This window comes from Quercus suber, unplaced genomic scaffold (genome assembly GCF_002906115.3).
Source record: "Quercus suber isolate HL8 unplaced genomic scaffold, Cork oak 2.0 scaffold_83, whole genome shotgun sequence".
In the NCBI taxonomy this organism is placed as follows: Eukaryota; Viridiplantae; Streptophyta; class Magnoliopsida; order Fagales; family Fagaceae; genus Quercus; species Quercus suber.
This window is the reverse complement of record NW_027069548.1, coordinates 552663-566931: the sequence shown is the minus strand read 5'-3', so window position 1 is coordinate 566931 and position 14269 is coordinate 552663. Positions and strand designations below refer to the sequence as shown.

The window sequence follows — 14269 nt, the reverse complement described above, 5'->3', positions numbered from 1 at the left end:
ATTCTTAGTACGATGAAATTAAACACAATTTGTGTACAAACTCTTCCTCGGGATGGTCCAAGGAGGGAATGTTCATATATTTTTTGCTACTAGCTTCATACAAATTGATTCTCCTTATCCTGTTCCTTTTGTTTCTGTCTTTCAACCCATTTTCTAAAGAGGCTCCTTTCCTTTATATAGTTTCCCTTAATGAATCTCAACATTTCACTTGTATGTCTTAAGGTAGTAATTGGGATGTTTATCCCATCAAGACCCTTCTAGAGGCGGTAGAGAGTGTTGTGAGCTGTGGAACTACTATTTAGGTGTTTTTTCCTTATAAATGCAGCTAGTTTAGTTGGTGCAATGTATTGAATGTGGAGGTAATGACTTCCTTCGCTTGATATTTCCTATCTTTTTTACTTGCATGTCTCTGAAGTTTTCCACGATGTCCTATTCTTTGGTGTAGGTGACCAACTAAGGCATTCTCGAGGTGCATTCGCTCCTCGCACGATGGGTCTGTCAGATTTCCCTCCTTGGACCTCTATTCATATGTTTATTCTAAATCAACATGGTCTTCATGTTTGCTCTCCACAGACTTAGTCCACATGTCAAATCTGGATTGGCACATGGATGGGCCTTTGCTCATCCTCGGATTGGGCCCATGGTTTTATATTGTGTTTAGGTCCCTCTCTCCCACAATTAATATGTTAAAATTGAGAAGCAATTCTTTTTGGTTTTTAAAAGATGGTCATTTCATAGACTTTTATTGTCATAATTTTGTTTGCCATGACTTAATTTGATGAAATCATGTTATAATATTAATTTTTTTAAATTTTAAAATGCCTCAAAATATTGCTCATTTTGAAAACTTAATTAAGACAATTTTAGATGTTTTTCACTTTTGTCAAGAGAAATTTGTAATGGAATTAAATTAAGGCAAATGTTAACAAGTACTGTGCAGTGTTTGTTAAGGTTGGATTAATGTGAGTCTCATTTAATAAAAAAATTAGATAAATAAAAGAAAAAAACATAAAACTAGTCTCATAGCTTATTTTAATATGTATAAAGAGACAAACAAACTACAAAAAAGGGTCAAAAATTGCAATTAACAGGCACCTTATGGTACTTATTAACAACGCCCTTAAATTAAATGTAAGATGGTGGAGGATAAACATTTTATTTATAAAAAGAAAAAGAAAAAGAAATAATGAAGGGCGTTATTAAGAATCAAGATCAACAAATAAAAAAGGCAAGACAAAAAGTCTTTAGACGTATGGGATGAGGAAAAAAGTGGGTGCAGATAATAAATAATTGTACTTAGCGGCTAATAAACTGTGGATCATGTGGCGGAAGATGACCTGGCTGGCATGTCACATCGCATGTGATTGAACATAAAAACGCGCCCTTTGTTTATCACACTTTTTCACTTTTTACTGTTTCTTTCTTTTTTACTTTTTCACACTAAAGACTTTTAAGAGTCATTTGCCACAATTTATTTTAAATTTAGGGTAGGCCATTTTAACAAGTGTCTATTTTATATTTAGGGTAGCTTTTTTAATTTTATTTTTAAGATAGTATCAACTTATAAAGTCCATTTTTTATGATAGTTTTTTATCATCAAACTAAGATACCAATCAGCTTTTGGTGTATGTATGGATTGAACTCCAAATCTCTTATTTAACCCTCAAAAACTTTACCAGTTGAGTTAACTGAAACCCACATTAGAGTAGCTCGTGATTAAGGTTGAGGTTTTTTTTTTTTTTGGTGGTAATTGATTTGTTTTTTTGGGTGCTATCACACATGGATGTTAAAGAAGTAATTATTTATTAAATTTTGTTACTTCTTAATACTGTAATACTCAATAAATTTATCTTTAATTGAAACCCAATAGTATATTAGTATTCAATATCCGTTAATAAAAGACATTATATTATGTTATGTGTAAGAAGGTGTCTTTTGAGATATCTCTCACAACATATGTGGGTCTCACATGTTGTGAGAGAGATGTCTCATAAGATAATTTTTAATTATGTATAATTTTTAAAGTTTTATTTTACTTTCGTATTTTTGATCCACATATTTCTTAGAGTAATGATACACATCTAAGTTTGTAGTTTTTAAAAATTCTTATTTGGGCCCATTATTGACGTTATTTTATTATCTATCATTAACAACTTGCAACCTCAATAAATGGATATGAAATTGTAAAACTAAATCGATTTCAAAATATTCCTTTTGAATGTATGTACCATATATGCTTTTGTATTTAAATTTAACTCAAAAAGAGGATACATATTTATTCACACACAATTTCATAACTTCCTAATCTAACATCACTTAAATACGAACACCAATGCTAACACAAATTTTACATATAATTTCACAACTTGCTATGTGAAAATTTTGTGTTAGTGGTGAGCTCGTATTAAAATGATGTTAAACCAATTATAACTTACCACCTCAGGAGGTTATGAAAAAGGGCAAATATTAGTGACAGTTCAATCTGAATAGGATAGAAAACTCTAGAAATGACTGATGAATGCTTGTTTCATAATGAGTTTAGTACAAGCCCACAAAAGCTTTATTTTGACCTCTCAATTTATTTGTAACATTTCTTGTTCCATTTATTGGGCAGGCCATTGATCAAGGTTAACCAAATGGAGTGCAGTCTCACTTTAATTAAAGCCAGTTGCTAAATGTGCCATATCATGGCACAGAGTGAGTACTGTTGCAAGTTCATTTCTATTCAAAATTTTAAATTTATCTATTTCATGAGTAATACCTTATTTAATATTTGGCATGAACATTACAAAATAAATATTGTCACTGAATTTTCTTCATTTTCCTTCTTTAATACTCCATATTTCCTTCATTTCCAAACCTGAAAAGCTAAAATTCATACATGCAGATTGGTACTAACATGCTTACAAAATACATGTATTATGAAGGCTGGAAGATGCCAAAGGTATCACCATCCATGTTACAGCTACACAAGGGGAACAATGGCATATGCATGCACATGATCATGCTAAATTGTACTTGATTAACTTTGACCAGATATGCATCATGCTGTTTACCATATGCCAGCCACAAAATGCCAAATATTTACCATGCTAGGCCTAGGTGCACTAGGATTCAGATTGACTTTGGTGGAATTTATGATAATCTCTACTACTATTTTGTGTAAGGATTGAGGCCTTGAGAAGAGAGGTGCATGACCAGAACCTTTTAGCCAAAAATCCCATTCTGGGGGATTTGTGTTTATCATGTTCTCTTGTAGAGAGATTGGTATGGACAATCATCTTGAGTTACAATATAAAATCATTGGATAGAACCTTAGTTTACATCAGAAAGTAAAGAGTGTCTCTATCGCCAGAGCAAAAGGGATTGGCCTCATTGATTCATCAAAGGTGATCCTCTATAATTTGATTAGACTTGAGGTTCTACAAAGATAAGGAGGCCAATAAGTTTATAAAATTGCTATAAATTTACATACAGCATCATCGACATTCAAGAGCAATGTCTGTATTCCTAAAACAAAATTAAATAATACAAGGGCAAACTGAGCTTCATTCCTGCTATCTTTCAAACCATTCTGGCTGGATGACTCCAGTTACTCACACAATGCTCAAGGCTGCCACAATCCCATCTGGATCAACTGTAGTCGTGTTCTAAACTGAAACATGTACGTATGTCAAAGCAAGTAAACTGTAAAAGGCACTCAAAAAGCTGCAACTAATTCAGTCTGCTTAGATGCCTATAGGCTATAAGTAAAAGCATGCTTGCTTTTACATATTATGATACAAAAGCCACAGTAAAAGCTTCCGTCACATTGGTCACAATGTCCATAGATGAACGAGGACCAGGGGTGTAAAGAAGCCCCTCATTGTGAATAGCATGAAACAGCAGCCAGAAACTAGTGGCTGGACGAGATTGAAAAGTCATTGTCAAGCAAATGATCCAGGAACCATCGAGTTCAACCTTCTAGGGAGATTCATCAAAATACAGCCACTTCTCTGAACAATGAATAATATCCGCTACAGAATGCCAATTCTCTAACCTCTTTTCCCCTGTTTCAGTAGAAAAATTTTAAAAATTAAACTGCAGCATTTGGCATTCTTTAAAATTTCTGGCATAAATTTATTTTTTAAGGAGCATTTTTTTAACCAAGGCGACTCATAGAGTAACTCCAAAATTTTAAAATTTCCCCATCTACATTATAAATCATATTGGTTTTTAGAAAAGGGTGAGATTTTGATTAGTACAGTACAGCTATCCAACCAAGTTAATCTTCTGACATTGAAGAGCCAATATGGGAAGCAACCTTCCATGCCTACACGTGTTAGTAAAAGTGGCTTAGAGTTTGCTTTTATCTAATTGACTTAGGCCTGGACCCATACAGATAGAACATGGTTGGATTTTCTGATTATATTTATGATAAATTAAGCATTCCAAGGGTGATAGACGTAACCATCTAAATAATGCACCCAAAAAGATCATCCACAGAATGATCAAATAAATTGAGACAATTCGTGGTCTTACCTATTAGTATTTACACCAAGATTTAATTCTGCATGCAATAATACTGAGGAGCCAGCTCAGATAACCACAAGTAATCGATTCTGGTTATGTTGCGGATGTATTTATGATTAGTTTGGACTAGTTCATTGAAAATAATACACTCTGGTTTAGCCTGGAATAACACAGAAGAAGGGTGGATCTGCACCACCTGACCGCTTGCCAAAGCCCTGTCAATCAATCAGGCAAATATGAGAAGTCTAATTAACAGACCATTTTATATTAACCAAAAATACAAACATATGACAAGTGAAGGTCAAATATAGTGACTATCCATAAAAAAAAACATTAAAAAAAAAAAAACCCTAAAGGAACACCCTCAAATAGTGAAGGTTGACCTCATTAGAGGGTTATAAGCAGAAATGAAACCTTGAAGATTTGCCAAATGAATTTAAAATATCATTCGTGTCAAGGTGACATCCAATACCTGTATGTTCCCTCAGGCTGCTTCAAAGCTGCATTGATGAAAAAGGAAGCAGCAAGGCATCTGCGGAACTGAAGCATGTCATCTCCACAAGAAGCCACACAAAGACCCATTTGTTCAACATGCCCTTGAATTTGACTACAACAAAGCACCTAACCAACTTAAGAATGCAGATTTGATGCGATGGAAACTATAACAGATCAGATAGTAAGTTCTGAAGGTTTGAGACCATTTGACAGAATATCATTTTGAAAACAAGACATAAGAAATTACATATAAACCTGACAAGGATAATAGTAAACTGACCCGTGAATATCACGAGCATGCCTTAGAGAACGACTGTTGATAAAATTATCCTTACACCACTTCCTCAGAATTTTTTCACTCTTCTCCTTGCTAAGCCCTACCGTTTTCTTCTCTAAGAACTCATTTGATGCACGATATACATTAATCATAGTAAGGTGGTCTCCATCCGGACTTGAAAAGCATTTTGTTGCAGTTCTTGCCTGACCAATATAGAAATAACATGGAACTTTCAGCTGAAAGAACTATTGAGAAAAAGGGGATTCGGGGGGGAGGGTGGGGTTTTATTGAGAAAAAGGGGATACGGGGGGGAGGGTGGGGTTCAATCACATCAAAGCAACAAGGAGCTGCAATAGTCCTCTCTAATATACACACAAAATAGCTGATAATAAATCCATATCAAAGAGTTCCATAAATGACTTAATCTGTAACTACATTCCACAATTCTTGCCAAGACTAATGTTCCTACTACTCATTGAAGTATTGAAATCCTACTCAACAGATCCACATAATATTACTGGGCCCTTTGGCTATATCTAATAGCTTTACCAAACAGAACCATCAGAACTATAGATTAAAAATCTTGCTAATTACCACTTGCTTATATTACTTAACATCTGGCTAATGTAAATGATATCAAGGCATTCATTCAGTCATTAAAGTATTATTGCCCAACAATAATACCAATGAGGAGATAATAAGGAATACTGTTAAAGATATTGAGTTTATGTTAATGTAATGGCCCAAGAGGCCAAATTTAGTGTAAAGCCCGTCTAGGGCTAACCATAGACTCTACTCCTATATAAATCCTATTGGGATCATTGTTATCTACACTTCATCATATTCTAACAATGAAGCCACTAGGGCTTTACACGATGGACATAAGTCGTTAGGCTGAACCACGAAAACCCTTGTGTGTTCTTGTTCTCTCTCTTTCTCGCTTGCTTCCACATACTCTTCTATTTCATCTTTAATTTTAACATGGTATCAAAGCCACTTTCTTGTGGCCTTCAACTGCTTCCACTCTTTCACAATCTGTCCTTTTGTTTCTCCAAAACCACAAATCTGAAAATCCTTCACAACTTCTCACAGCCGCCATCTCCATCCTATTTCTTGCAGGCCACTACGTTTAAAATAAAATAATAATAATTCAAGACCTACGGGTCTATCTCATGCGTCTGCATTGATTGCAATAGGCAAACATCACGTTGCTTTATGAGCTGTAGAGTCAATGAAGTTTTGGGCGTTTTATTACTCAACCTGTGGCTCTTTTATGGAATTTTACATTATGTGAATTCTCATAAGTCAATATCCTTGGGAAAGTTGAAAGAGAGAAGAACACGAGTTATGTGGTTCGGTCAATGGCCTACATCCACGAGATAAAACCCTACAGCTACATCTTTACTATATTCTCAATTATTTATTACAATGAACCCTATTAGGTTATATATAAGAGCTAGGGTTACCCTATATGGGTTTACAATATGTTGGGCCTCTTGGGTCATTACATTAACATAAACCCAATGTCTTTAACAAATACATTAGTTGATATGCACACATACCTCTTCTAACTTCTCACGAGGAGTGTAAAAAATAGATTCCACGGAAAGCATGGCAACAGTTATCAACATTTCTTCCAAGCAGTTGAACTGACTAGCCAGGATAAGAGCTTTGGCATAAATAGGGTCTAATGGGAGCCGAGCCATTTGATGGCCAACTGGATTTGACAGCTTACACTCATCTGTTAAAGCACCTAGCAAGTACAACTGCTCCAGTGATTTGACAATAGATGCCCTGCTCAAAAATGAAAATGAATCATGTACCAATGGACATCGTTGAAAGATAATAAAGCAAAAGGAAAAAGAACCCCCCCCCCCCCCCAGGAACAACATAACAGATTATAAAATGAAGATCATAAGAATAGCTACACGCCTTCTAGAAAACAATACAGATTCCAAGAGGTAGCAGCATTGAGAAACAGAGACTACCAAGCTAATGAGGTCTCTAGCTCAAATGGCACCTCATCCCCTAAGAATGGGATGGAGGACAAAGTCAAGGGTTCAAGACCCACTTGGTGCATTATAACTTACCAATTAAAGAAAACGGAAAAAGAATCAAAAGACTGCCAAAGCATCTCACTGAAACCTCAAGCCAGTTTTAAATACAAATATGAAGCCATTAATTACAGATGTGCACTTAAGTAATAATGATTCTCATAATAGTCAGCTACAACGAATCTGCAACTGCTGGAATCAACCCAAGTACATTTTCACTCTATTTTACTTCCTGACATTTTACATATTTTTTCAAATGAATTAATAGGTTGGCTTGGGGTTTTTCTAAGATGGAGCTAACTAAGAAGATGCATACAGCCAAAAATAATCCAAGTCAAGTCGTAAATTTTAGGGGTTCAAGTCATCATAATACATAAACCTGCACACACCCAAAAATGCTGAAATGTCTACAAATATTTACCTTGATGGTTTCTCCATGAAGTCAAACCCAAGAATATCATCAACACCCAGAGCCTTGAGCTGCAAAATGACATTAGAGAGGTTGCATCGCTTGATCTCAGGCTTTGTTGAATCCTCAAGTTTCTCAAATTCACCCTCCGGGTAGAGACGAAAGCACTTTCCAGGTCCTTCACGCCCTGCACGTCCACTGCAGTAGGATATCAGTAGTCATCCTGGATTAATGTGCATAAACATCCTTCTAAGTTTCCATGGGAATACCAATCTAACCGTGGGATCAGAACACCAAAAAAACAAAAAAGAAATGAGGAAGAAAGAGAGATAACCATATGCATGCATTAAGACGAAGATAATAAAAACAGGGTATATATGGCTGGTGTCCAAATTCAAATTAATAGTACAACTACAAGTAATAAACTATGTCACCATTTTTTCTTTTGGCAAACAAAACCTTGTATTAATTGAAAGGAATTTCAATTGGTGACTACAAAGTACAGGTGTTGTTAAGATATAAGCAAGACCCTATTAAGTTAAACACTCAATTCATAGAGGCAACTGCTGTTATAACAAGCACGGACCCATGATTAAGTGAAAAGAGAAGCAGAAGCTCAATTGGTGATGAAGATGGTTGTAAATTTAGTAAATAAGCGTGCAAGATAAAATTAATCAGCAAGCAATTAAAAATCAGTTAAACCTTCTTCATGATCATCATACAAACTCAACTGCTCCTCTATGCTTACCTCCTTTGAAGAGCTTGAGATTTAGACGTTGGAACAATAATCAAAGATTCCATCCCTTTGAGTGGATCATAGGAGCGTGCTTTTACAAATCCAGGATCTACAACATACTTGATTCCAGGTATTGTAACTGATGTCTCAGCAATGTTTGTTGCTAATATTACCTAAAAAACCAATGCATTGATAAGATTAAGTTGTTAGTCAAAATGAAAAAAAAAGAAAAAAAAAAAAGGACTAATTATTACAACAGAATGACAATTTGGAAATAAAAAGGGGAGATAAAAAAAAGCTAGATTACCAACTGCAAGATTATCTAGAGACATTTCAAGTATAGTTGGGTCATTTATGCTTGGCACTATAACAGAGGGCTAAAAGAATTTCGAAATGTATCATATTTTCATAGAGGGAGGAGGCATGCTGTTTAACCAATCAGTCTGTAGTTTTCACTACCACTTAAAACAGAACGTATTGTCTTGATCAGATATCATAACTCATTCTGTGATGGCTTTAGTATTGTTATATATTATATCTCAATAACACAAAAACATTACATAACAGAAGTGGCTCTTACATTTAACAATGTAAAATTCAGTCGGCTGGCTAATTGACAAAGTTCAATTAATTTCTTCGGTCATAAGAATAAAACATAGATAAGTTGTCAGTTTATTTGAAAAATTCATTCCCATAATGATTGGAGTTTCATCAGCAGGGCCATCATGGTGATGGCTGTGCAGACCCTTAGAAGACCAGACAATATAAAGATGGATAGAGTGATGGTGGCAATTGCAGCAGTTGGTAGTGACAGGGCCAGTAGTGAAAGAAACTGTTACTCATAGCAGTGAAGCAATAACAGGAGAAGTGACAAAGGTGGCATATTGCCGTTATGTCATTAGTGGCAGCAGCAATGATAATGTAGAAAAAGGTTTAGAAAAGGTGGGAATCATGTTAGCTTTTTTGGATGTACTGCCAGCTGCAGAAGCAGCACTAATAGCAGCTAAAATGGTGCTGTGGCAAAGGTGGTAGGTGCAGTGTAGTAGAGTAAGTGGTGGTGACAGCAATTGCAGTGGTGATGGTGAAAGGTGCTATTAACAATTTTAGTTAGCTAATAAACACAAAAATGAAAAAGAAAAAGACCAATGATGGTTGAGGTAGTCACAGTTGTGTTAAAATGGATGGTAACAGTGATGTTTTTTAGTAAAATCTATAGAAAATTAGAAATTATAGAAGTTATCAGTGGTGTCAGGGATGCTGACAGTTTTGTTATCTGAGAATACAAAAAAAATAGTCACCCCAAGGGCAGACTGGCTGGTCTGCTCAATAAAGGAGTTCTACAACACAATGCTGTCTTGATGCGTAAACATTCTGTATGCCAAATGGCATTAGGCACAACAGCTATGTCTTACATTGAAATAGGATCAATGTTCACTGCCTAAAAAATCATCACATTTCCCAGATTCAGATAATTTAAAAGTATCATAGATATTTAAAATCAACGAGCATCAAATTAAATCTTTGCACAAGACACTAAATAAAAGCTGACATGCAACAGTAAACGACCTTACGAAAACTGGTTGGAGCTGGTGCAAAAACTCGCATCTGCTTTTCTGATGGAAGAGCCGAAAATATGGGAGCAGTTAACAACTTTTGTCTACCTTCAGGTAATTGTTGAAGTCGTTCCTTGATAAGTCTTTCAACAGATTCAATCTCTTCTTGCCCAGTCAAAAATACAAGTATGTCACCAGGGCCCTCCTCCAGATGAATCTACAAGAAGAAAACACATGGGTATAATTTTAAAGTCAAAATTTAAAAAAGCACAAACTAAAAATTGTTGTTGATTGGTACTGCATGTGAAAAGCAAATAGGAAGACAGTTTTATTTTTTTGATAAGTAAAAAAAAAACTGTTATTGTGTTATTGCTAAGGAGCTTTGGTTGCTAGTTTTCAAAATCTTCTGGATCTCTTGGGTCAGAGAGCTTTTGGGCTGCTAGGGACACAGCTTCAAACGACATCAAAGTCTTGATATGTGGAATGCTATACCTTTATGCTTGATGTGGTGCATTTGGAGGAGAAAAATGCTAGGGAAAAGATTGGTTTCTGTTAAATTGTTCTTAATAACAATCTTTGGGATAGAACTTAACTCGTTTAAATGATAGAATCACATCAAATAACATGGAAAGAATTTAAAAACATAAAAGTTAACTTAAGTAAATTATAAACAGCCTTAGTACAAAATACGAATGCTTGATAATGCAAACTACCCTTTGTCAAGATAAAATAAAACTCAAATGACCAAAGAAACTCAGTGACAAAATTTGAAAAACTTTCACGCAGAAGTTGAGCTAATTGAGACACAAAAGGAAAGCTATTTAAGAACCTGGAATATGGTGATTAAGGCTGCATCTAAATAATCTGGCTCAGCATAATGAGTGTAAAAAATATCCACAGGAAATTGTCGACCCTGGATATGAACAGCTTTTGCACCGCCAAAGTACTCAGAGAAACCACGTGCATCCAAGCTGGCAGACATGATGACTAACTTTAATGGAGGGAATTTGCTGCCTTGGCACTGCTTGAGAAAACTAATGGTCTGATCTTCATTATCTTTACCCAGCAAAGTGCGATCATTTGTCCTCTTGTTTTCAATATTAAGGCGGTCATTGGAAGTTTTTGACCTTGCTTTTTGCACATTTTTAAGCAAGCCCAGCAAAACATCAGTATGGACAGTCCTCTCATGGGCTTCATCAACAATAATCACCGAATACTTAGAGAGATATGGATCCAATAATGCTTCCCTGTGAATGCATCAAAACTCATATCAGTTCAAACATGAGAAAATCTCAGGGATAGAAAGTCATATTGACAAACCCTTTTACAACAAAGCAAAAAATGTGATATTTTGAACTTCCGGGCCAACTTCACAACACAATCCAAAACATTTCACAGGATTCTTAGTACTTAGTCAGCTCTTTTTTCCTTCTCATATTCCACGGCCTCATTTTTACCAATCCTTGGTTGATCTATTCACCCAACAAACCCACAAACTTCAATATATTATTTATGCTGGTAATAAATTAGTGTAATGAATTTTTTCTTTGAAACCTGTGCTAGTTTATATTATGATCCATTATCTCCTTCATCAAACGATATAATATTTTCACATCTCTAGTAGCATCGAGACACCAGCCAACAAGCAACACATTAATCAAAATACAGTTTCAAATTTTACTGTAACGACCCAAGGAAAAGTGCTAGCCACATCTGTGCTAGTCCTTTTGAGGTATAGCTCAAATGTGACTAGCACTTTTCCTTAGGTCATTACAATTATCACCACAAATAATAAAAAATTTCTGAATGCAGCTTCTAGGTGAAAATGTGACACAATGACAAAAAGGAAACCAAGTGGTAACACTTTTTTACCTCAATAGCAACCCATCCGTCATGTATTTGATCCTAGTTGAGCCAGAAGTCGTATCATCAAATCTAATGGAGTACCCAACTCTTTGCCCCAACTGCACATCACATTCCTCAGCAACCCGTTTGGCAACGGTCACAGCTGCAACACGTCTAGGTTGAGTAATCCCAATAGTCCTCCCATCCCGACAAAATCCCGCGTTAAATAGAAACTGTGGCAACTCTACAAAATAAAATCCACTGTATCATTTTTATTTTATTTAAAAAAAAAGGCAGAAATATATAGTTAGTAACCCATAAGCAATTTAGTCCATATAAGTTTAAAGTGAACGCTCTTAGTCCTTTAGATTACATGGCCAAACCAAAAACTCACACGTTATCATTCCATTTGAAACATTATAGACTAAAAAGCAATCACTTTAAGCTGTGTCCGGGAATAAAATCAATTACTTTGAAGTTTTTCGCAAATAAAAGTGATCATTTTAAGTTTGTTGACTAAAGGCGATCGCTTTAAACTTTAGGAACTAAAATCGCTCAGGGTACTTTTGGGGGTAAAAAGACACACAATACTAGGGACATGTCTTTTTTCACAACTTGCTAATGTGGCAAGTTGTGATTGGAGCAACCTTACTTTCACATGGTTCCACCAACACCACCTTTATCATGCACCATTCACACAATACACCATTCATTGATAATAATAATAATAATCACCATGACATTCTTTCTAGACAAGTAAACTTACGGGTAGTTTTTCCACTGCCAGTTTCACCAACAATAATCAAAGTATCATTCTTTCTCACCTCATCAACTAGTCTTTTCTCAACTAAGAAAACAAAAAACAACAACCCCATTAATAAGCAAAGCCCAAAAACAAAGATTGAAACTTTAAACTAAAAAACAGCAAAAAAAAAAGAAAAAGAAAAAACAGAAAGCAACAGTGTAATAAGTCAAATACCCGAAGCGATTGGAAGAGACTTTCTATGTTGTGCAATCTTTTGCTTCCTGCATTATAATTTTTATAAAAATTAAACAAAAAAAAAGGGTCAATTTTTATTCGTTTATCTACAAAACATAATTGAAAGACTTAAAACTTTATATATCCGTTTTTTCTTTCACGGAAAAGCGCTAATTTTCGTAGCAACCAAACAGAAACAAAAAAAAAAAAAAAAAAAAAAAAAACCTGGAAAAGGGGTCAACTTTGGCTTCGTGGTTGGGGAACTTGCGGTTGAGTTGGTTAGGGTTTTCCGTAGAGTTTCTGAGACCTCCTTGCGCCATTGAAGGCATAGCGATAAAATATACCTTTCAGCACCAACACAATCAGAACTCCACGGACTCAAACGCCGACAACCCCGAAACCCACCAAACGCCGATGCACACAGAGAGGCTGAGCGTGAGAGGAGGCTGTGTGTTCTGCGTGATGAAGACTGAAGAGAATGAGAAGAGAGATGGGGTTTAAGGTTGATGAAGCTCAGAGAGACACAGATTTTGCTTGTATAACGGTTTATAGTCCAATGCCCACCGTTTCAATAAAAATAAAATAAAAAATTTCAAACTTTTTATAATATAAATTTTACTTTTTATTATTATACCATAATTTAAAGTTAATTGAAAATTTGATAAAGAGTTTTATAATAATTTAAACCCTTTTTAAAATATTTTATAACAAATTATAGTTGTTACAATATATTAGATTTTTTTATATTAAGCCATCTATATTTGTTATTTGAAATTATTTTAAATTTAGTAATTATTTTTAAGAAAACATAATGTATTTTATATTCAATTAGTATTATATAAGGTAAGATATTTTGTAAATAATATAATTTGTGGTTGAAATTTGTTTCTAGTACCTCACAAACATTTTGCCTTTTATACGTCTTGAAAGACCTAAAGAGGAAGTATATATAAGTACATATATTTTTTTCTTCTAAAAAAAAAAGTAAATATATTGTTTATGTTAGAAAAAAAGAAATATAGGACTTTAATAACGCTCAGAGACTGTTCTATTTTGTTAGATAAAGATAAATAATTTGCATTCAATATAATTTGAGATTACTACTTTTTCCAATCATAAAAAAAAGCCTAGGGTCTGATGAGTATTATACGATTGTAGGTGAAATAAATTTTTATCACACCTATATGTTTTTTTTTTTATTGAAAAATGTAATAATCCCAAATTATAATAGATACAAATTATTAACTTTTATCCAACAAAATAAAAGAGTCTTTAAACATGTGTGTAAGCGTGTGCTCAAAGGCTAGTATTCCATAATTATCATCTGTTTTTGGCAATTTTGTTAATGTAGTAGTAATCAATTTATAGTGTTCATTGCACATGCATGCACATTAACTCATTAAGCAATA

General features: G+C 34.6%; 1 protein-coding gene across 1 annotated transcript; it reads right to left on the bottom strand.

The window, feature by feature from the left end:
* Positions 1-3282: 3282 nt before the first annotated feature.
* LOC111986571 (pre-mRNA-splicing factor ATP-dependent RNA helicase DEAH10) lies at positions 3283-13412 on the bottom strand. The gene is made up of 13 exons (XM_024018239.2): positions 13086-13412; positions 12861-12907; positions 12648-12728; positions 11909-12125; positions 10866-11283; positions 10050-10253; positions 8496-8656; positions 7760-7945; positions 6847-7078; positions 5288-5487; positions 4985-5119; positions 4522-4727; positions 3283-4049 (listed from the first exon to the last, which is right to left on the bottom strand). The coding sequence occupies exons 1-12, from the start codon at positions 13187-13189 to the stop codon at positions 4544-4546; spliced, it is 2169 nt and encodes a 722-aa protein (XP_023874007.2). The 5' UTR covers positions 13190-13412; the 3' UTR covers positions 3283-4049; positions 4522-4543.
* Between the last annotated feature and the right edge of the window lie 857 nt (positions 13413-14269).